The sequence below is a fragment of the Microcaecilia unicolor genome, chromosome 7 (genome assembly GCF_901765095.1).
Source record: "Microcaecilia unicolor chromosome 7, aMicUni1.1, whole genome shotgun sequence".
Classification (NCBI taxonomy): Eukaryota; Metazoa; Chordata; class Amphibia; order Gymnophiona; family Siphonopidae; genus Microcaecilia; species Microcaecilia unicolor.
In genome coordinates, this window is record NC_044037.1 from 164,330,181 (window position 1) to 164,353,519 (window position 23,339).

General features: G+C 43.9%; 1 protein-coding gene across 1 annotated transcript in view; it reads right to left on the bottom strand.

The window, feature by feature from the left end:
- The window catches only part of PLEKHM3 (pleckstrin homology domain containing M3), a 481,342-nt gene that overhangs the window by 199,391 nt on the left and 258,612 nt on the right, over positions 1 to 23,339 (bottom strand). The window contains exon 6 of the mRNA XM_030209838.1: positions 7,928 to 7,991. Within this exon, the coding sequence (XP_030065698.1) occupies positions 7,928 to 7,991 (64 nt within the window). The remainder of the gene's footprint in view (positions 1 to 7,927; positions 7,992 to 23,339) is intronic.

Below are 23,339 nucleotides of genomic sequence, written 5' to 3' on the forward strand. Positions count from 1 at the left end.
GGGGAGGTAGAAGCCTGGGTCCACCTGTCTGTAGTGCACTGTAGACTACTGAAGGGACCTGCATGCTATTCTAATTGACCTGAGTATAACATCTGAGGCTGGCCTAGAGGCTGGCAAGTAATATTTTTAATCACATTTTATTTGGGGTGGGAGGGGGAAATGTGACCACTGGGGGAGTAAGGGGAGGTGATCCCCGATTTCCTCCAGTGGTCATCTGGTCATTTGGGGCACCTCTTGTGTGGAGTAGAGGAGTAGCCTAGTGGTTAGTGCAGCAGACTTTGGTCCTGGGGAAGTGGGTTCAATTCCTATTGCAGCTATTCGTTATAAAAACAGTTTTAGTCTTGAACGTCTTTGTTTTGTTCCATTATTGCTGAAAGACGTCCAAGTCTTAGGAATGCCCAAGTCCCACCTTGAACACACCCCTGGCACACCCCCTTGAGATTCAGACATCCTTCTGATGGACTTCATAGAAAAACGTCTATAAAGAAGTTTTGAAAATACTGATTTGGATGTTTTTGTGAGATAAACGTCAAAATGCAGACTTATGTCACTTTTCAGATGCTCTTCTCTTTTGAAAATGAGCCTTATCCTATATAATAATTTGCACATCCAACGTTCCATGTCTGGCTGCCTGGGTTCATAACATCTCCTGACGTCAGCCAGCCTCCAGCGTTCCATTCCCCCTCTCTGTCCCACCCTCGCGTCAAAACGTAATGACATCAGAGGGCGGAACAGCGAGAGGGAATGGAACGCTGGAAGCTGGCTGACGTCAGGAGATGTTACGAATGGAACGGAAGCCAGCGCCAGCCAGTCAGAGAACGTTCAGGTACAAATCGAGGGTAGGAGAGAATCGCAGGACATCGAGGAGAAGGAGGGAGGAAGGGAGGAAGGGAAGGGGAGGGCAGGGCAAAGGAGAATTGATGGACATGGATGGGATGGGAGGATAGCAGAGGAGAGAATCGCGGGACACGGATGGGAGGGCAGGGAAGAGGAGAGGAGAATCACTGGACATGGAGGGGAGGGCAGGGGAGAGAGAAATAAAAAGCTTACATGACAGCCTTCCTAGGGCCTGTTTCATTGTTGAGGAAACGGGCATGGTTCCACTAGTAATAGATAATTTGATCCAAAGTGTGACCTTTACGATCTGAACTAATCCCACCATAGTCATAGCTTCTTAAAAAACTCTCACAAACATCTCTCAATGGTATCTCATTCACATACATATTAAAATTGCCTAAAATCATTAATAATCTTCTTGATTAAAACTTCCTTTTACGCCTCTAATAGAGGCAATCAGCCAACAATAAACCAATTCAATTCCCCAATATTTACCTTTCATACACAAAATCTCATACTAAGAATTTATATACAAAATCCATCAAAAGCCCCCTCCCTCTTTATATGGCTTAGAAGTACATAAATAATTTGGGGGCCACAGCTGAATTAATATCATCGTATCTGTTTCCAAACCCTATGATTCAGAAAACAGATCAATTTGTGACCGCGTTATTAAATCATAAAAATATAAATGTTATTCCTCACAGATCTTGAATGTAATAGAATTGGGGGTTGTTTACTAAAGCTTAGCTTGAGCTATCTGCAGCAGGGCCCATTTTATTTCTATGGGCCCTGCTGCAGATAGCTCGAGCTAAGCTTTAGTAAACAACCCCCTTAGAAACTTCCTGTGTAACAGAAATTATTACCCTCTGAAATTAGTTTTGTCAACTTTTGAGTAATATACATTCTTCTTCTCACTTTATAAGAATTTAATTTAATTTTGACATTATAACCCACTTAACCATCAAGTTCTAGGTGGGGTACAGTCACAAAATATTATTTATCTATAAATTCAAACATACTAAGTTACAGAAATAATACACAAAATCCAATACATTAGATAATAAAAGCCCTCATAATAGAAAACTCACTACCCAAAATATTTTTGAAAAAGCCAATGTTTTAATAGGCATCAAAATCTCGTATAATCTATTGTCAGTCAGATTTACAGAGGTAAAGAATTCCAAAGTTCTACTGAAAGTTTTATTCAAACAACATACCGATCAGGCAGGAATCATCACTCTTATCATTTAGGTCCTCTTTTGCTAAACCATGCTAGCAATTCTTGTACGGCAAATGCGATGCAGCTCATTCAAAATGAATGAGCTGCATCTCATTTGCTGCGCCAGAAATCACTAGTGTGGTTAGTAAAAGAGGCCCTTAGTAGAGATCTAAGCAGTGGTGTGCTGGAGCCGGCTCGCACCGGCTCGCAAGAGCCGCTTGTTAAATTTTGACAGCTCTTGCGAGCCGGTTGTTGTTGGGGGCGAGCCGGCTCCATTGCGGGAGTTAAGCATGGCAGGAGGGCGCCATCACTGGCCATGCTTACCTCCCCTGCCGCTCCGAAGCATGTCCAACGATGTCCTTCGCCCCCACCCTCCCCTCTCGCTCCCCTCAGTCTTTTTTAATTACCTCCGTCGAAGCGCCGCCATTTAAAGCCCTGCTGCGTGCTGGCCGGCCGTCTCCAGGCTTCCTCTGCTTGCTTCGGATGATGTTGGTGCCTTAGTCCCGCCTTCATTCTGACGTCATTTCCTTTTTTCGCGAAGGCGGGACTAAGGCACGAACATCATCCGAAGCAAGCAGGGGAAGCCTGGAGACGGCCGGCCAGCACGCAGCAGGGCTTTAAATGGCAGCGCTTTGATGGAGGTAATTAAAAAAAGACGGAGGGGAGCGGGAGGGGATGGTGGGAGCGAAGGACATCTTTGAACATACTTCAGAGCGGCAGGGGAGGGAGGAGAATCGCTGGATGGGTAGAGGGGGGCAGGGGAGAGACCTGCTGGGCATGGGTGGGTAGAGGGGGGCAGGGGAGAGACTTGCTGAGCATGGGTGGGTAGAGGGGGGCAGGGAAGAGAATTGCTGACCATGGATGGGCAGGGGAGAGAATTGCTGGGCATGGATGGGCAGAGGGGGGCAGGGGAGAAAACTGCTGGGCATGGATGGGCAGAGGGAGGCAAGGGAGGAGAACAGCTGGGCATGGATGGGCAGAGGGAGGCAGGGGAGAGAATTGCTGGCCATGGATGGGCAGGGGAGAGAATTGCTGGGCATGGATGGGCAGAGGGGAGCAGGGGAGAGAATTGCTGGGCACGGATGGGCAGGAGAGAGAACTGCTGGGCATGGATGGGCAGAGGGGGGCAGGGGAGAGAACTGCTGGGCATGGATGGGCAGAGGGAGGCAGGGGAGAGAATTGCTGGCCATGGATGGGCAGATGAGAGAATTGCTGGGCAGAGGGGGCAGGGGAGAGAAGAGAATTGCTGGGTATGGATGGATAGAGAGGGGCAGGGGAGAGAGGAGAGTTTCAGGACATGGATGGCGGGGAGAGCAAGAGAAATTCTGGACATGGATGGGGGGGAGGGAAGGGAGAGAGAAGAAATACTGGACATGGAGGGAAGATAGAGGAAGGAGATTAGATGAGGGAAAAGGAAGTGAGGAGAGAAACTGCACATGGATGGAGAAAATAGGCAGAAGCTGGATCCACTGTACAGTCAAGTATGCGGAGGACCAGAAATGAAGAAGAAAGGAGGAAAGAAAAGAAATAAATGGAAAGGAAGCCCTGGAAACGGAGTCAAGGGAACAGATAGAGAGCAGCAGAATCAGATACTGGACCAGCATGATCAGAGAAACAAAGTCACCAGACAACAAAGGTAGAAAAAAAATAATTTTATTTTCATTATAGTGTTTGGAATATGTCCACTTTGAGAATCAGGTGCTGAACGTTAAAAGTTTATGTTTATTTACTTATTTATGGCATTTTATCCCATATTAAACATCAATTAGATTGGAACCTGGGATCATTTAATTTTTTTTTCCTGGAGAGAGTAATGTGTTGGCCGCTGCCACCCCCCCCCCCCCCCCGGGTATAGCCAGCTCTGCAATTTTTTTGGGGGGGGCGCAGAGGTAGGTGGGGGGCGCAGGGGTGGACGGGGGGGGGGGGGCGCAGAGGTGGATGGGGGGGGGGCGCCGAGGTGGACCAGGAAGAGAGCCTGTTGTTAAAAATTTACCAGCACACCACTGGATCTAAGAATCCTTCTTGGCTGATAAAGATGAACAAAATTTTGAAGGTAAGCAGGGGACAAACCATAGAGTGTTTTAAAAATCAGATTTAATAATTTAAATTTAACCCTAGCCTTACAAGGGAGCCAATGTAAAATTTTCAGAAAAAGTGTAGCATGTTCAAACCAACGACTCTCCCCCCCCCCCCCCCCCAATCAATTTGGGCGTTGCAGTCTCCACAATTTGCAAGCTCTTTAATTGCCTGTCTGGGAGACTCAGATAAACAATAACAATATTACAATAATCCAAAATTGTTAACTCCATTGCCTGCACAATAATCTGAAAATGCTTAGGTTCCAAAAAACATTTGATATGCTGAAACATTTTTAGTTTAAAAAAGCACTTACCAACTACATTATTTATTTGCAGAGACATAGTTAATTCAGAATCTATCCAAACCCCTATTAATTTTATTTCTTCCTTAGGGATTCTCTCCACCCCTGCTAATTTAGGAAAATGTTTTGGCCTATTTTGCAAAGTATTACCTACCCACAATATATTAGTTTTATCTGGATTTATTTTAAAGTCTAAAGAATAGAATAAGGCATATAACACATCAAAAACCTCGGTCATAACAGAATAAACTGACATTACATTTTTCCATGGAAACAGAGGAATATTATCCGCGCAGGAAAAACATTTGATACCATGAGGTTCCAACACCCTTCCCATATACCTAAGATAGAAGTTAAATAATATGGGGAGAAGTGGGGAACCTTGAGATACCCTACACTTCATAGGTCAAGAACAAGAGAGTTGCTTTTGCCAAAGCACCTGAAGAGACCTATGTTTCAAAAACCTCAGAGCATCTCTAACAAGGTATCAAGGTTCACCAGTCAAAAGTGGCCAATAAATCCAATTGCATCACAAATACCTGAAATTCCTTATCCAAAAAATGATGACGCTCTGAAAGATGTCCTGCCAACACAGTTTCAGTGCCTGCACTAGATTTAATAACTGATGACGCTCGAAACAGTTCTGAAATTGAGTGATTTTAGTCAAGAGTAGGGATGTTTGCTATGTCAACACTGTTCTAAATTCAGAAGAATTTATCTCAACAAAAGAAGTCCATGAACAATCTGCAGGACAGATGCCTCTTTGATCCAAATCACCTATATCCCTAGTAAACGATAACTTAGGAATAGCCTCCAGTAACTTCAATATTTTAGACTACAAATATTGGGAAATGCATCTCTAGTTATCACAACCACAAACCTCTGGCTAGGGAATCTTAGTGAGTTATTTAACTACTTGAAACAAACCTCATGAAGAATTACTGTGTTCAATAATCTTTTGTGAATAAAATATTTGCTTCTTTTTTTTTTAACCATATCTTTATAACTCCTAATTTGGGACCTTCCAAGCTTCTATCTTTTAGCTCCCATGTTTATAACCATACTCTTTCAAGATGTCTACAGGATTTTTTTTTTAAAGAGCAATTTCTGGGTATACCAGGGATTTATACTTTCCTGTACTGGTACTACCTCATCAAGAACAGAAGAAATTATTTTCTTCTTAGTATAAGAGGGAGAATAAATTCTTGCAAGGTGTGATTTGACCAAACAAGTATGGATGATTTCCTAGTTTCTTGAACAACTGCATGTACTTCAGATGGTACAAAAATTGCACGTATGCCACCAATATGAGAGCTACCTTTACTCACCAATTTTAGATCTATTTCATTTAAAACATGTAACAAAGCTCTAACATCTGAACAACCAACATCCTCCAAATGCAAAGAAATCCCCATAACCTTGTTCCCGCACCACTGGAATATTAAAAATGTTGTCATTAAAAACATCCATATTTTAGTTTATACTCAGTTCCACCAAAAACTCCTACCAGTTTCTACTCATCTTTACTCAGTTCTCACAGAGTTCAAAAGGAGCTCCTTTGTCAGCATACATCATCTCCAGCAGTGTCTCTCCTTTAACCCTATAGCCCTGATGACATCATGCAAGTAGGCAGGACCTGATTTCGGTCCGAAGCTGTTTAGTATCTCAACTGCAAGCTATTAATTGCAGAAGGCTGCAAGGTCTCCTATTAGTTTAGATTATTTCTACTACGCAGACCCTTCTCCTCCAAATGGAAGAATGCCAGATCAACGTTAACATCTCTGACCTGTGGCATGCCCCAGGCCTCGATTCTTACCCTGATGCTTTATAATATTTTCATTGTCCCCTGACAATGTTACCAAAATGCAAAAAAAAAGAAGAAGTATGGGGTAGACCAAATGTATTTCCAACGAGTAGGTTTATTCAAAACAGACTCAATGCAGTCCTGCATTTTGATGCTAAAAGTGCCTGCCTCAGGAATCAAACAAATTATCTCAGCCGCTGATAGTGAACACAGCCCTTGTGGCATACTTTATGACTGGCATACTTCGTGTGGTAGTATTTCTTTTTTCAACGTGGTTGATACTGTACCTTTGGATTTCTTAGCTTATTTGTTTATTGTGTTCACCATCAGCATTTTGGTATGGTTTTTTGTTAGGGGGACACTTATGCTTGTTTTTTTGTGTGGTTTCCCCCTGACAACTTTAATACAGGAATTTGGCATAAGTTGATATTGCTAGGCAGACAATATGTAAATGGTAGTTTCCACCAATCCCCTTTTGAATAATTTTAACTACCTTTTACTACAGGATTGCCCGGTTATCGCGGGAGCCCCTACCACCATCTCAATGCGTGGTGGTAAGGGCTCCCCACCGAAATGGCTGTGCGGTAAGTGGTTCACTTACTGAACAGCCATTGTTTTCATCAAAAATGGACAGCCTTTTTACCCGCTGCGGTAAAAGGGGGCCTCAGTGCAAGTCAAAAACACACACTGATGCTAGCGCAGGCCCCCTTTTACCGCAGCTTAGTAAAAGGCCCCATTAATCAACTGTTTGGCCACAACATCAGAACAACTTCCTCGCCACCCATTAAATCAGAGATTTTGTGGTTTAGTCAAAGGAAAAACATCCCTACTCACTTTGCTCTCATCTTGGATACAGTTATTATTCCTGAGGATAAGATTACTATCTTGAGGATAAATTGAGATGTTTTAAAAAAAAGTTTTCTTTTCACATTTTAAACATTGTAAGGAAGTAATTCTTTATGCATAAGATGTGGAGTCTTTGATTACTTCTGGACCCCATGGACTCTCATGGTCTTCTTCATTTGGTAGTGCCAAGTTGATTAGATTATGGTAATTCTCTATCGTCAGGATTTGATTTCATGTACTGAATGTTTATATTTTACTTTCTTCCCATTATGAAGCAGAATGTTTAGACTATCCATGGTCGTCCAAGTATCTGTTTTTCTCATTTTGATAAAAAAATATATACCTCTATTTAAAAAGATTCAATTGCTGAAAAGTAAGAAAAGCTCATTGAAAGGAAAGATTTCTAAAAAATTAATTATAATTACCATCACAGAATTCTGTAATTTATAATCTGCTTGCTTTTCATGAACCCCTCTCTTAGGGTACGGTACAAAGAGTGCTCTTGTGCTAATGTTCGATTGGACTTATTATTCAACCAAGAAAGTTTGCTGGTTGTGACCATTTTGAGGCGCACCAAGAAAGCAATGTTACCAGCCTACCATGCCTCTTTAAGGGAAGTGAGTGGTTAATAGATTGACACCAACCACTCTAATGAATACCACATATTAGAAGTGACAATATGGTGACTTCACTTAGGAACCCCTTAGTTCAAAACATTCAGATAAGTAGTTTTACTTTGCGACAATAAACTTCACTGAAGTATGAATACAAGAGTTTTCCTTGGAGAAGACCTGGCAAATGCAAAAAAGAAAAAAAACATCTGTATGGAAGTAGTTACCTGTTGTAGGTCTGAAAGGGAGTACAAGTGGATCTGCTGAAAAAGATACTCCCGGGGGAAAACTCTGAAAAAAAAAAGAATTACTGTATGTGTGGATATGGGAATGAGCGTCACATAACAATCATACCCAAAGAAAGCTAAAGTAAGAGAGTACAGAACATGAAAAACAGTAACTTAGTCTGATGGGTTAGAGATGTGCAGGCCTTTTAATTGGGAACATTACACTACAATTCTGATATCCAAGAACTAGTCAAGAAATGTATTTTATTTTGTTTAAACTTTATTGTTGTGCATACAAGAGGACTAACATTGCAACCACACTATTTTGTCAATGATGGGAAACTTGCATTTTTATCAGGAAATTTATTATGATAGTAAAGAATAATTTCTTCTGTGTGTTAAGAAAAAGATCATAAAATGGATATTCTTCAGGCAATACAGATCCCCTTTAAATTTCTTGCAAAATGAGTTTGAAACAATTCTATTCGAGCTTCCACTGTATTAGAATGACTGCAACTACAGTTCAAGTAGCCAAAAAAATCACAAGGAGCCTTCAAGAGTGGGGGAGTCACACCAGTACTTTATTGATAAGACCCGACATGATCCGTGTTTCAGCAAAACCACCTGCATCAGGGGTCTAAAACATAGAAAAGTTTGAAAATATATAAATACAGTAAAAATATATGTGACTACATTAAAAATATAAATATGTACAAACTTACATAAAAGTTGCATGTAAACTGGCATTCGTTTGTAAAATTCAAATGATATGAAATGATAAATATATGAATTAAATAAATTAAAACCAAACTAAAAATGGAACATTACAAATGGTTTAAAAAGAGGTAAAGTGGAAGTTGCATAGGATTCATACCTAGAAGCAGTCACAAACAAATGTATCAATCAATAAATTAAATGATAAAATCTTGCAGAATCTTATTGCGGTTTAAGGGGAAAACAAAACAAATGTCAAAAAATGAATAACCAATAAGTGATGGAATATATACATTGCAAATGTGCCAATCTTGTGACCAAGATAGTGTGGAAGGAGGTGAATTTTGCTATAAAGACATAGAGGGGCATAATGGAATGCGAACGCCCATGTGTAAAAACGTCCATCTCCGGAGAAAGCTCCGCGAAGAGGCGGAGCGAACCATAAAATCAAAATGAGATGGCCGTCCATCTTCGGTTTCGATTATACGGTTCGGCCCGCTGAAATCCCATCATTTGTGTCGACTCTAGAGATAGACGACACAAATGGTGAGATCGCTGTACCTAGAGATGGCCGTCCGCGGTTTTCAGCGATAATCGAAACCGCTGCCCTGGACCTAGAGATGGCTGTCCGCGGTTTTCAGCGATAATCGAAATCGCTGCCGGCCATCTCAAAAACGGACCTAATCTAAGCCATTTGGTCATGGGAGGGGCCAGCATTCGTAGTGCACTGGTCCCCCTGAGATGCCTCTATGCCAGCCTCAAATATCATACCTAGCTCCATGACAGCAGTATGCAGGTCCCCGGAGCAATTTTAGTTTAGTTGGTGCTGCGCGGGACCCATGCAGAGAGCAAAAATCGGAAGAAAAAAAAAAACATGCAAGTGCAGTCAGGGACATCCAAATTAAAACAATAGTAATAGGGGGATTCGAACCAGAGCAATTTTAGTTTAGTTTGTGCTGCGCGAGACCCATGCATAGAGCAAAAATCGGAAGAAAAAAAAAACACGCAAGTGCAGTCAGGGACGTCCAAATTAAAACAATAGTAATACTGGGATTTGAACCAGCCACCTTCTGATTACAAGACCTGTGCTCTAACCACTGCACCACTTATTCAGTTGCTTTGATGTTCCTTCCCTTTCCATTAAGTCCCTCCAAGTTTCTGTCAGCCAATCACAGCTCGTTTAGCTGACACCCATGTCAGGTAAATGAGCTGTGATTGGCTGACAGAAACTTGGAGGGACTTAATGGAAAGGGAAGGAATGTCTAAGCAACTGAATAAGTGGTGCAGTGGTTAGAGCACAAGTCTTGTAATCAGAAGGTGGCTGGTTTGAATCCCCCTATTACTATTGTTTTAATTTGGACGTCCCTGACTGCACTTGCATGTTTTTTTTTTGGACGTCCCTGACTGCACTTGCATGTTTTTTTTCTTCCGATTTTTGCTCTCTGCATGGGTCCCGCGCAGCACCAACTAAACTAAAATTGCTCGGGGGACCTGCATACTGCTGTCATGGAGCTAGGTATGGTATTTGAGGCTGACATAGAGGCTGGAAAAAATATTTAAACAGTTTGTTTTTTAGGGTGGGAGGGGGTTAGTGACCACTGGGGGAGACAGGGGAGATCATCCCCGATTCCCTCCGGTGGTCATCTGGTCAGTTTGGGCACTTTTTGGAAGCTTGGTCGTGAAAAAAACAGGACCAACTTTGTGTGGACTAAATGCTTGTCGGGGACGTCTTGCTTCTTTCCATTATCAGGCGCGGAGGTCCATCTGTTAACCACGCCCTGGAACGCCCCTGTCCCGCCTTCGCTACCATTCAGCCACGCCCCCGAGAATTTCGCCCGTCCCCGTGACGGAAAGCAGTTGGGGCCGTCCAAATTCAGCTTTCGATTATACCTGTCGATTATACCTGTTTTTGAGACGGACATCCATCTCCCGATTTGTGTCGGAAGATGGGCGTCCGTCTCTTTCGAAAATAAGCTGGATAGTGATGTACTTGAAAATGGTTACAGTATAAATCCACACTTGAACGTGGTACATTTGACAATCATTAAGAATCAAACAAACTGGATGAAAAAAGCAGCGGTGTGCAAGTGAACATGAGAGAGACTGAATTTCAGTCTAGATTTAACTAGAGATTCTTAATACTGTGGAAACTGCAAAACGAGTTGCTGGTCTAAATCAAGCAAAAGTACCATGCATATATAGAATGACAAAACAGTTAAACCAAGTGATATAACAACAGCATGCAGATTGTGATACTTGTGACAAATTAAAGGAGTTGAAAAAAATGGTGACTGCGTACCTCAAAAAACTATTGAAGACACTTTTGAACACAGTACCGCTCATTATTCTAAAATGGATTCACAGTGCACACAGTCTGATACTTCTCATCAATAGACAACTATTACTATAAAATTCACATACAAACTAAGGGGTCATTTTACTATGGCACTAAAAGATTTAGCACACACTAATAATTAGGGAGTGCTAAATGATAAGACGCCCATAGGAATATAATGGACATCTTATCAATTAGCGCACACTAAATCTGTTAGCGTGCCTTAGTAAAATGACCCCTTAGATTGTACATGAATTTTATTGTAATTATTCTCTACTGATGATAAATATCAGACTGTGAATCCATTTTGGAATAACGAGCAGTATGGGAAAATTAGGTTCTTACCTTGGTAATTTTCTTTCCTTTAGTCATAGCAGATGAAGCCATTACGTATGGGTTATGTCCATCAACCAGCAGGGGAGATAGAGAGCACTCAAACTTTCACAGTGCCCTCTTGGCCAGCTAGCTCCACTGCCTCTTCAGTATTTGAAGCTTCCAAAGCAGTATGGCAAACCGCAATGGGAATCACAAGAGCTTTCCTCACAGCGAACGATGGCCCATCACAAGGGCATGAACTCATAAACGAGGGAATGCACATCCTCCTGGAGGGAATAAACTCATCCTCCTTATTGTATAAGTGGAGGGGAACACACGCGCCTCCTGGAGGGAATCACACATCCTCCCAACACACTGGAGGGAATGAACTCATCCTCCTATTTATAGAACTGGAGGGGAACACACGCGCCTCCTGGAGAGAATCAACACATCCTCCAAAAAAAAACATGCTGGAGGGAATGAACACATCCTCCGAAATTTAAACTGAACATGAATCCTGAAGATTGTTTTCCAACTTTCTCCCAAGGAAGGAACTTCAGGAAATTAGAACAGAACCTGAAAAACAGATTCACAGCATACAGACAATCATACAGGGAGGGCTCATGGCTTCATCTGCTATGACTAAAGGAAAGAAAATTACCAAGGTAAGAACCTAATTTTCCCGTCCTTGTCATCAAGCAGATGAAGCCATTACGTATGGGATGTAACAAAGCAATCCCTAGATAGGGTGGGAACAAGCCACACCACGCGCTAGCACTTGTGCACCAAAACGCGCATCCCTCCTGGCAGCCACATCCAGCCTGTAATGTCGGGCAAAGGAGAGCTTAGAAGCCCATGTTGCTGCACTGCATATCTCTTGAAGAGAGAGTGCTCCAGTTTCAGCCCAAGAGGAAGAAATCGCTCTAGTAGAATGTGCCTTAAAGGCTACAGGCGGAATCCTGCCGGCCAGCAGATAAGCTGAAAAGATAGTTTCTTTGAGCCAGCGGGCAATAGTGGCTTTAGACGCTGGAGACCCTCTGCGAGAACCGGATAGCAAAACAAACAGATGATCAGAAGTCCTGAAAGAGTTAGTAACTCGCAGATACTGCAGCAGAGTCCTGCGCACATCCAAAAGGTGCAGCTGCCCAAAAGATTCTGGAAACTCTTCCTCTGAAAAAGAGGGCAAGAAAATAGGCTGGTTTAGGTGAAAGGCTGAAACCACCTTAGGCATAAAGGAAGGCACGGTCCGAAACGTGACTCCGGACTCTGAAAATTGCAGAAATGGGTCTCTACAGGACAGCGCCTGGAGCTCTGACACCTGTCTCGCCGAGGTAATGGCCACCAGAAAAATGGCCTTCAGTGTCAAATCTTTCTCCGATGCTCGCCGAAGCGGCTCAAAAGGAGATGCCTGCAGGGTTTTCAAAACTAGCCCCAGGTTCCAAGCTGGACAGGGTGCTCGCACTGGAGGTCAGAGCCAAAGCACCCCTCTAAGAAACCGTGCCACATCTGGGTGAGCAGCCAAAGACACGCCTTCCACCTTACCACGAAGGGAGGCCAACGCTGCCACCTGCACCTGCAGGGAATTATAGGCCAAGCCTTTATGTACACCTTCCTGCAAAAAGTCCAGAATCGGCGAGACAGGAGCCCGCATTGGAGCAATGGCTCTGGAAGCACACCAAGACTCAAACAGGCACCAAATCCTGGCATAAGCCACGGAAGTGGACCGCTTGCGGGCTTGCAGGAGAGTGGAAATAACTTTATTGGAATAACCTTTATCCCTCAATTGCGCCCTCTCAATAGCCATGCCGTAAGACCAAAGCGGCCGGCGTCCTCCATGGCTACCGGTCCCTGAGTCAACAGGTTGGGTACCAGAGGTAACGGCAGAGGAGCCTCCAGGAGCATCTGTCGGAGGTCTGCATACCAAGGTCTCCTTGGCCAATCCGGGGCGATGAGGACCACTTCTCCTGGGTGCAGCCGAATCCCCAAGAGCAGGCGCCCTATCAAGGGCCATGGGGGAAACACATAAAGTAGACCCGGAGGCCAGGGTTGAGCCAAGGCATCCAATCCCGCCGAGCGAGGATCTCTCCGTCTGCTGAAGAAGCACGGGACTTTGGTATTGGCACTTGTCGCCATTAGATCCATCACGGGCTTGCCCCATTTGGCACAGATCTGCAGGAATACTTCGTCTGCCAGATTCCATTCTGCTGGATCGATCTGATGCCTGCTCAGATAATCGGCCTGCACATTGCTCTGACCTGCAATATGAGCTGCCGACAGACACTGAAGATGCAGCTCGGCCCAGTGGCAAATCAGTTCGGACTGCGCGGCTAGTGCTCTGCACCTTGTTCCGCCTTGTCGATTTATATAGGCCACCGTTGTCGTGTTGTCCGACATCACTCTGACAGCCAATCCTTCCAGGGTCACTTGAAAGGCCAGAGGCGCCTGAAACACCACTTTCAACTCTAGGCGGTTGATGGACCACTCCGACTCCTCGGGTGTCCATAGACCCTGGGCATGCTTCCCCTTGCAGTGTGCGCCCCAGCCCTTCAGGCTGGCATCTGTTACCACTAGACACCAAACGGGGAGCGTCAGCGGTATTCCTCGCCGCAGCATGCTGTCCGAGAGCCACCACTCCATGCTGAGACGGGCCGCAGGGAGCCAAGTAAGTCTGCATTGGTAATCCTGAGAAACAGGAGACCATCTCCGGAGTAGGGAATACTGTAGAGGTCTCAGGTGCGCTCTCGCCCAGGGTACCACTTCCATCGTGGCTGTCATCGATCCCAGCAGCTGGACAATGTCCCAAGCTCGCGGGCTGGGCATCCTCAGGAGCAGACGGACCTGATTCTGAAGCTTGCACCGCCTTAGCTCGGGTAGAAACACATAGCCCGAGACTGTGTCGAACCTGGCCCCCAAAAACTCTAGAGATTGTGAAGGGGACAGGTGACTTTTGGCCATATTGACGACCCAGCCTAGAGATTGCAGTACTGAGACCACTCTGGCTGTAGCTTGATAGCTCTCTGTTGTAGAGTCTGCTCTGATGAGCCAGTCGTCTAGGTACGTGTGAACCCTGATACCTTCTCGCCTGAGAAAAGCAGCTACTACCACCATTACCTTCGAAAAGGTTCGGGGAGCTGTGGCGAGGCCAAAAGACAAGGCCCTGAACTGGAAATGTTTTCCCAACACCGCAAACCTCAGAAACTTCTGGTGCGGGGGCCAAATCGGTATGTGCAAGTAAGCTTCTTTCAGGTCTAGAGACGTGAGAAACTCTCCTGGCTGAACCACCGCAATGACGGAGCGCAGGGATTCCATGTGGAAATGCCGCACTCTCAGGGACTTGTTCACTTCTTTTAACTCCAGAATAGGGCGAAAGGACCCACCTTTTCGCGGCACCACAAAATAGATGGAGTATCGGCCGCAGCCTTGCTCGGCGGGAGGCACCGGGGTCACTGCCCCTAACTGAATCAGACCTTGTAAAGTCTCCTCCACCGCCACCCGTTTGACGGCAGAACCGCATCGGGACTCCACAAACACGTCTCTTACTGGGGCGTTGAATTCTATTCTGTATCCATCTCTGATCAGGTCCAGAACCCACTGATCTGAGGAAATCTTGGCCCACTCCTCGACAAAGAGGGAAAGCCGTCCTCCGATGACAGGCATCGAGGAGAGGGCTGGCGCACCATCATTGAGAGGGTCGCCCCTGAACTCTTGGTCTTGAGCCACCGGCTGCGGAACGCTTGACCGAGCGAAAGGAGTTCCTCTGCTGACCACGGGCACGTGAAGTGAACCCAGCAGAACGCCCCGGGCGGTACCTTCTAGCTTCACGGAAGCGAGGTCTGTACGAGGAGTGGACCGCCTGGCCCTTAGAGGAAGGCCTCTGCCTATCTTCGGGCAAGCGCTGGGGTTTTGGATCACCCAGGCCTTTCACAATTTTCTCCAACTCCTCACCAAATAGGAGAAGTCCTTGAAAGGCAACTTCACCAACCTTTGCTTAGAGGCCATGTCCGCTGCCCAGTGTCGTAGCCACAGACGACGGCGAGCCGCCACTGCTACTGCCATTTGTTTAGCCGAAGCTCTGACAAGGTCATAAAGGGCATCAGCCAGAAAGGACAAGGCCACCTCCATCCACGGAGCCACATCCAAGAAGGGCTCCGCTCCATCTCCGGGCTGAGCCACTGCCTGTTGCAGCCAAGCTAGGCAGGCTCTCACAGCATAACAGCTGCATGCAGACGCCCGAACAGTGAGACCTGCAATTTCAAAGGACCGTTTCAATGCTGTTTCCAGCCTACGGTCTTGAACATCCTTCAGGGCAACACCTCCTTCAACAGGGAGTGTAGTTCTCTTTGTCACTGCAGTGACTAGGGCATCCACTGTAGGCATTTGAAAATGAGCCATATGTCCCTCACGCAGAGGGTATAACTGCCCCATAGCCCTGGAAACTCTCAAAGGTCCCTCGGGGTCAGCCCACTGAGCCGAAACAAGCTCTAGGATGGAGTCATGCAAAGGGAAGGCCCGAGCAGCTTTCTTGGTACTAGCCATCCTGGGATTACCCGAGGAGGCCATGCCACTGTCAGGATCTTCAATCGAGAGGGCCTGCAGGGTATCTGAAATAAGCGCTGGCAGCTCATCACGGTGGAAAATCCTCAACGCGGAGGGATCATCCAGATCCTGTGGTAAATCCGCACCTGACTCTGGTTCCTCAGACCAAGAACGTCTGTCAGAGTTCTCCGAATCCTCACACCCCGACCACGGGGGGGGGGGGGGGGGGGGGGGGGGGGGGGGGAAGGTGCACCACAATCTGAAGGGGAATTAACCCTTCTGCGCTTATCTTTAGGCCAAGCATCCGGGAAAAAAGCCTCATTGGGCAGTCCCAGGCCAGAATCCATCGGGGGGGCAATCAGAGGAGCCTCAGGCGACCCTTGAGGAAGGGCTCTTTTCACCATGTATGCTTTATGCAGCAAAAGCACAAAATCCGGGGAGAAAATCTCACCCTGGGCACCCAAATCCTGTCCGGTGCTAGCCACTCCTGAAATAACCTCATCTCGAGGTGCCCCACCCGGCTCAGGTCTCTCCGTGTCCACGGAGGCCGCGCCATGTGGTGTAAGCAAAATGGTGCCCGCTGCCAGCTCAGAGCGGGAAGAAACATCGCTCGCCATGCTCAGGCCGGCTCCTATGCCAGTACAGCACGATTTACAGAGCCCTGCTGCTGATTTGCACTTGCCACAAGTGGAACAGCGCTTTACATTGTCCTCAGCCATCGCCGAAAAACGGCAGTAAAATCCAAAATGGCGGTTTTGCGCCAAAATCGCCCCGATCGCGGGCCCACCCCGGAGGAGTTGGAAAACACTCTTACCTCAAAGGATCTAGTGTACAACTACGATCCTGCTGAAAATCAGGTCAAAAACCTCTGTTCCAGCGTCTCTGCGTTTAAAAACGCGACGCGACTTTTTTTTTTTTTTTTTTTTTTTAAGCTGTGAGGAAAGCAGAGGTATTGAAGACTCCGGAGGCTCAGATGAGTGGGAAAGGCAGGGAAAGGGCGAACCTATATGCCTGCATCCACTGTTGGTGGGTAAGGACAGGGAAAGAAGGCAATATGTCCACATCCACAGAGGTATGGGTAAGGCAGGGAAAGGGCTAACCTATGTGCCTTTAAAGTGAAGCTGCTATAGCCTCCAACACCCCGGTTAACAACTGGCAAGCCAGGAATCACCTCCCGGCAGATTTTTCTGGAGCTCGAACAAGCTGCAGCCACCCTGCTAAGGGAGATAGAGATTACTGAAGAGGCAGTGGAGCTAGCTGGCCAAGAGGGCACTGTGAAAGTTTGAGTGCTCTCTATCTCCCCTGCTGGTTGATGGACATAACCCATACGTAATGGCTTCATCTGCTTGATGACAAGGAAACAAGACTTATAGAATAGAACAGAAATGGCTTGTCAAAAATCATCAAAAATTCTCTGAAGGTGGCTTTAACTTCACATACAAAATTTTTACTAATCGTACTGTATAACGACTCATCCTGACTCACATTCAATTCTACATACCAAGCATTCATCAAACAGACCAAGATAAACACAACGAGTAGACCAAAGCATATTTACTGATATAAGCTGCTACAGTTTTTTCCTAAATAAGTTAGTTTTAATTTAAAGATTTTTCCTGGTAAAGTCTCAGTATATTATTATTATTTGTAGCATTTGTAACCCACATTTTCTCACCTATTTGCAGGCTCAATGTGGCTTACATTTGCCGTAGTGGCGATTTTTGTTTTGTTACATTTGTACCCCGCGCTTTCCCACTCATGGCAGGCTCAATGCAGCTTACATGGGGCAATGGAGGGTTAAGTGACTTGCCCAGAGTCACAAGGAGCTGCCTGTGCCTGAAGTGGGAATTGAACTCAGTTCCTCAGTTCTCCAGGACCTAAGTCCACCACCCTAACCACTAGGCCACTCCTCCATAAATTGCCATTTCCAGTCTACAGAGTTGCACATGGTTTTACAATCAATTGCGTACATACATGGTAGAAGAATACATTGTGATCTTGCCTAGGTGTCAGCATTATGTTTTTGCATAGGTATCGACATTAGGGTAAAAGTGATAATGTTTGGCAGTGAGGTTAGTCAGCATTGTGTGGTTGCATAGGAGTCGATATTAGAGTAGAAGTGATAGTGTTTGTTCGTTAACAGCAGTGATGTTAAAGATCGGTGCAGTCTTATTGTGTAGTAATTAGGATGGTTATTTGTGGTATGCCTTTTTGAATAAGTCAGTTTTCAATAGTCTTCGGAAGATAGTTAAATCTTGCGTTGTTTTTGTTTTAGAGATGAAACACAAGTTAGGGTGTATTATAGATTTTTGTATGTAAGGTACTGTGAAAATCATGCACTATTGTATTTCTGACCATCTCAAAACTGATTACGAGTCAGTCAGAGTGTGAAGTTAAGAAAAAAACATGAACTGAAAGTAAATTGAATCTTCAGTACTAATAACCTCATACAAACAGACAAAAAAGTAAAGGCAAGAACAGAAGCTTTGAGATTTTAAGCAAAATAAATGTAGAAAACATGGAAAAATGTGTTGAAAAGTACACAAAAATCTTATTAAAATGAAATTAACAGTTTGTCTAGTACTAACATTTATTATTTGCATGTTATGCAATATAAAATTTAGCCTCAAAGAACTTATCACATGTGGTTAAAGTAGCCTGGATATCTCTATGCAATGAGCGGCAACAGTAGGACTTTTAGACCAGGGCGTCTGGGTTTCATCTCTCTTCTCTCACTGCAAGATTACACAGCCCCCCACTATAATCAGTTATGCTGTATTATAACCCTCACTGCTTGTCTTTGAAAATTTTCAGTTTGAATATGCCCCAGCTGTGACGTTACGGGAGCGCAGCAACATGCCCACCATACAAAGCCAATTTTAGGTCCATAGAGAAAAGAATGTTACTAAAATAGGTGCTTGCCCCTATTTTCCTCACTAGTTTCAAGTTTACAGCACTGAGTCTTTATCTATAGCCGGAATTATAAAGAATTCATCCATTATACAGCCCACCTAAGTCTGCCTTGGAACTAAATCTCCTCGTGGCCATCTGGAATGTTTCAGAAACATGGACCTTTCAGTACGGCAGAGCATGCAGCCTTATTGAGAATGCAAGCACTTCCAGATTAAACATTTTGTCTAGGATTTAATATATGAAGGAACAAAAGTGTTATTATTTTTATGAAGATTTAATAATAAAATCTGATTTCTAAAGGTAAACCTCTGCTTTCCCTAATAAGGATGGGCAACAGTAAGTTCACTATCCCAACAATAAGGTGATAATATAATTAATCAGTCTGTTTGGGGGTGGAAGGATTCTGACAGCAGTATTAACAGTTTGCTTCAGTCTGTTTATAGGAGTGTGACAGGTTTTCAATTCACCCTGCTCACTTGTTAAGGATTAATAGCTATTACTGCACCAAAGTGAAATGCAAGCTAGAAAGAGAATGTCTTTCAGAATATGAGGATGAGCAGGGACTGTTTTTTTTCCCCCTTTGTCTTGCCTTTCTTTCAGTATCTCAAGGAACAGCACTAAATTTAGTAGTGCTGGCTCACAGAAGTGTTTAGACTTCATTTGCTTGTCCATGCAGCAGGATAACACAGTGTGCTAAAATGGAATTTCGAAGACATGGCTCTTTTTATACATAAGCACTGTGTTCTCTCTACAAAGTTAGTTGGGAAGTTGCAAAATCTAGATTTTATATTTCCAAACAAAAACAGAGAGGGGGCTTTGTCAAAGGAGAAAAAGCAAATACAAAGAACAAACATAGGGTTTTTTTTTTTTTTTACTAAGCTACAGTAAAAGGAGGCCTGCGCTAGCGTCCGCACATGTTTTAGATGCGCTCTGAGGTCCCCTTTTACCACAGCGGGTAAAAGACTTTTTGTCTCAAACAGAAATAGCCATGCGGTAAGTGAACCACTTGTCACATGGCCATTGGGGGGGGGGGGGGGGAGCACTTACTGTCACCCATTGAGGAGGTAGTAAGGGCTCCCATACTAAGCCGGTGGTAACTGGGAAGCGAGCGGTGCTGTCCAATTACCACCGAGTAAGCACTGGCGCTACAAAAATAGAAAATACTTTTATAGCGCCAGAAATGGCGTGCGCTCGGGGTGGGAACTACCGCCGGGCTTCTGCAGTACACCAGCGGTAGTTTCAAATTGGTGTGTGGCAAGCCTATTGCCATGCACCAATCCTTTAGTAAAAGAGCCCCTTATTGTATAATTCTTCCAAGAATACACAAATTTTATATTAAGCTATTTTTAGATTTATTTGAATGTCTGCAATTTGGGAACATTCTCAAAAGGTTGCTGAAATGTAGGTGACAGGAAAATGCGCACAACTGCTGTTATAGAATATTAGCCTAAGTCTGCATTTACATGCCTAACTTTAGGTATGAGCACTTAATGCTACTCACTAGTTGGCATAAATGCTTGCATCTAACTACAGTCAGCTAGGTGTGTAAATGATAGCTTTCTATAACCCATGCCTGTAACTGCTCGACATCCCCAGACCCACCCATGCCCCTCCCACATCCACCCTCCCCTGAAGTTGTGCGCTCTGGAATTCGAGTGCGTAACTTATAAAATGGTGACCATAGGCAGTTACACATGTAAATACTAATTGGTGTCATTTAGTGTGCCAATTAAGGCCAATTAAGTTAAGTTACATGCGCAGCTGATCATATTCTATAACTTATGTGTGCAAATTTGTGTGCTAGTCAGAAATTTGAACACTCAAGTTTATAGAATTAGGGGGCTAATTTCTAGAAATAAAATAAAATTAAACAATTAAATGACGGCTGAGGGGAGATAGGATTGAGGTCTACAAAATCCCGAGTGGTGTAGAACGGGTATAACTAAATTGATTTTTCACTCATTCAAAAAGTACAAAGACCAGGGGACACTCAATAAAGTTACATGAAAATACTTTTAAAACAAATAGGAGGAAATATTTTTTTCACTCAATGAATAGTTAAGCCCTGGAACTCTTTGTTAAACGATGTGAAGGAAAGGAGTGGCCTAATGGTTAGTTCAGTGGGCCTTGATCCTGGCAACCTGGGTTCGATTCCCACTGCAGCTCCTTGTGACCTTGGGCAAGTCACTTAACCTTCTGTTGCCCCAGGTACAAAAAAAACTTAGATTGTGAGCCCTCTAGGGACAGAGAAAGTACCTGCATATAATGTGTTCAACACTGTGTATGTCTAGCAGCTCTATAGAAATGATTAGTAGATGTAGTATTTGGTGACAGCAGTTAATGTATCTGTGTTTAAAAAAGGTTTGGACAAGTTCCTGGAGGAAAATTCCATAGTCTGCTATTGAGACAGACATGGGCAAGCCACTGCTTGCCCTGTGATTGGTACCATGGAATATTGCTACTTATTGGGTGTCTGCTAGGTACTTGTGACCTGGATTGGCCACTGTTGAAAACAGGATACTGGGATAGACGGACCATTGGTCTGATCCAGTGTGGCTATTCTTATGTTCTTAGACCCAATGCTATGTAGAGTAGGGATATGCATTTATCTGGGACTACTTTACCTACTCTTAATGACATTGGGATCGATAGATTAATGCTATGCCTCCGCCTCTCTTTTCCTTTCTGGTCCAGTGAACGATTTTATATCCTGGAGGGTCAAAGATCTATGATTATGGGGGTCCTTTTGGTCATACATCCAGGTTTCATTGATGAAAGGTAGATCAAGGTTTTCTGACGTGATCCAGTCTCTTACTAGTGTCGTTTTGTTTACTACGGATCTGGCGTTGATGTAGCCCATTTGGATTTTTTGGTATGGGTCAGCTATGTTTGGTGTTATGTGGATTTTTGTTAGTTGAGGTTTATTTGTTATTGTGGGGGTTCTTTCCCTTCTGTTGGGGTTGTCTGCATGTTGATGTTCTTCCTTTGTTTTGGTAGTTACCGGTTTGATGAGACGGGGTCTGTCTGGTCAGTCTTTGGAGATAATGTAGTATGGGGATGATGTTGCTTTCTGCGAGTGGGATGGATAGTGTAAGGTGAATCAGTGATAGGGAGTAAATTGCTAGGAGTAATTTGACTATATTCATTTTGGTGTCAGTTCAGTTTGGGTTGCTAGTGGGCTGTGTTCAGTCGGGAGGGGGGGGGAGTAATCCTATCAACTAGTTGCTTCCGCTGTGGAGGGTCGGTATCAGTGGATGGGGTATTATCACACCAGAACACATCTGGGTCTCTTACTTATAGGAGATTATTTTTGGTAAGTAGAGATAGATAGTTTACTCACAGTCAGATTTGAAGCGGTTTGATGGAGGCTGCTGGTTGGAGTGATGGATTTCAAAAAAGAAAGCAAGCACTGGCCACTTCAGCTCAAGACTGCAGTAAAATAACTTTTTGCACCTCTTAAGAAGGCACTGGGTGTAAACCCTCAGAGCGGCAGTCACAACCCCAACCACCTTACTAGGCAGACTAGCTAGACCATTTTGGTCTTTATATGTCACTGTCTACAGTGAAACTATGTAAATGAGGCAGAACTGATACACCGTGTTGATCAAATTTGCCGTCTTTTGAGACACTTGGTGAAGGAAATGTAAAGCTGTACAAAAGACCTTACTCAGACTTAGGGGAAACAGGGCAAAGTTCTGATTTGCTACTAGAGATGGTAAGAATCAAAGCAGATACAATGAACATATTTGCCTAACTAGCTCTTTTTAGAGAAGACTAAAAATGTAAAGCGGATAAAAGAAATTCTTGATTACTAGGTGCTGCATTATTTTTATGATTTGCTAGGCTAGGGAAAGCAGCTTGGACAATGCTTCATAGTGATATTTTTCATGACATCACACTTTAGTTGCTTTACACACAAGAAAAAAATCGAGTGCTTTCTGAATAAAAAAGCAGATCAGTAATTAAACTCAGTGGTCAGCATTCAACTACTTTACTGAATATATGTACAGACTGCAATCAGCTATAAGGACATCTGTGATAGTCAATATCCATATAGTTAAGCGCTTTATGTTAGGACAGCTTTTTTGCTGCAGAAAATTCATGAATATGGGGTTTGACAAATGCTTTTTTATACTACCCTTAATGTACTTTGTGTATAAGGCACTACAGGAATACATAAATACAAAAAATATTTGAATGGACAAAATATACTCCATTTTATTTCTCTGAGAAAATTGATCAGGAATGTTTGTGAAATTCTGTTGTACATCTGCATACATTTTTACCTCGTTTCCTAATATATAAAAAAAAGTGTTCTGTTTTACTCAAAAGTTTTCATTTTAAAAGTGTTTCCTTAAAAAAAGGAACTTTCAAAATGTATTTGCCTATGAGTTATTTTCATTTTCTATCAAATAATTCTCCAGTCTTGTTCTCTTCATCATTCAGTCCTTCTTTCTCTCTTTTTAAAAATTTTGCTCCCTCTTTCCCCCTTTCAGTTGAATGTTGTAAAAACATAAGTTTTGCTTTCATCAAGAAAGGGACGAACAAATCATCCTTTAGATTTCAGATAGATGGATGTACCATTTCAATTTTGAAAGA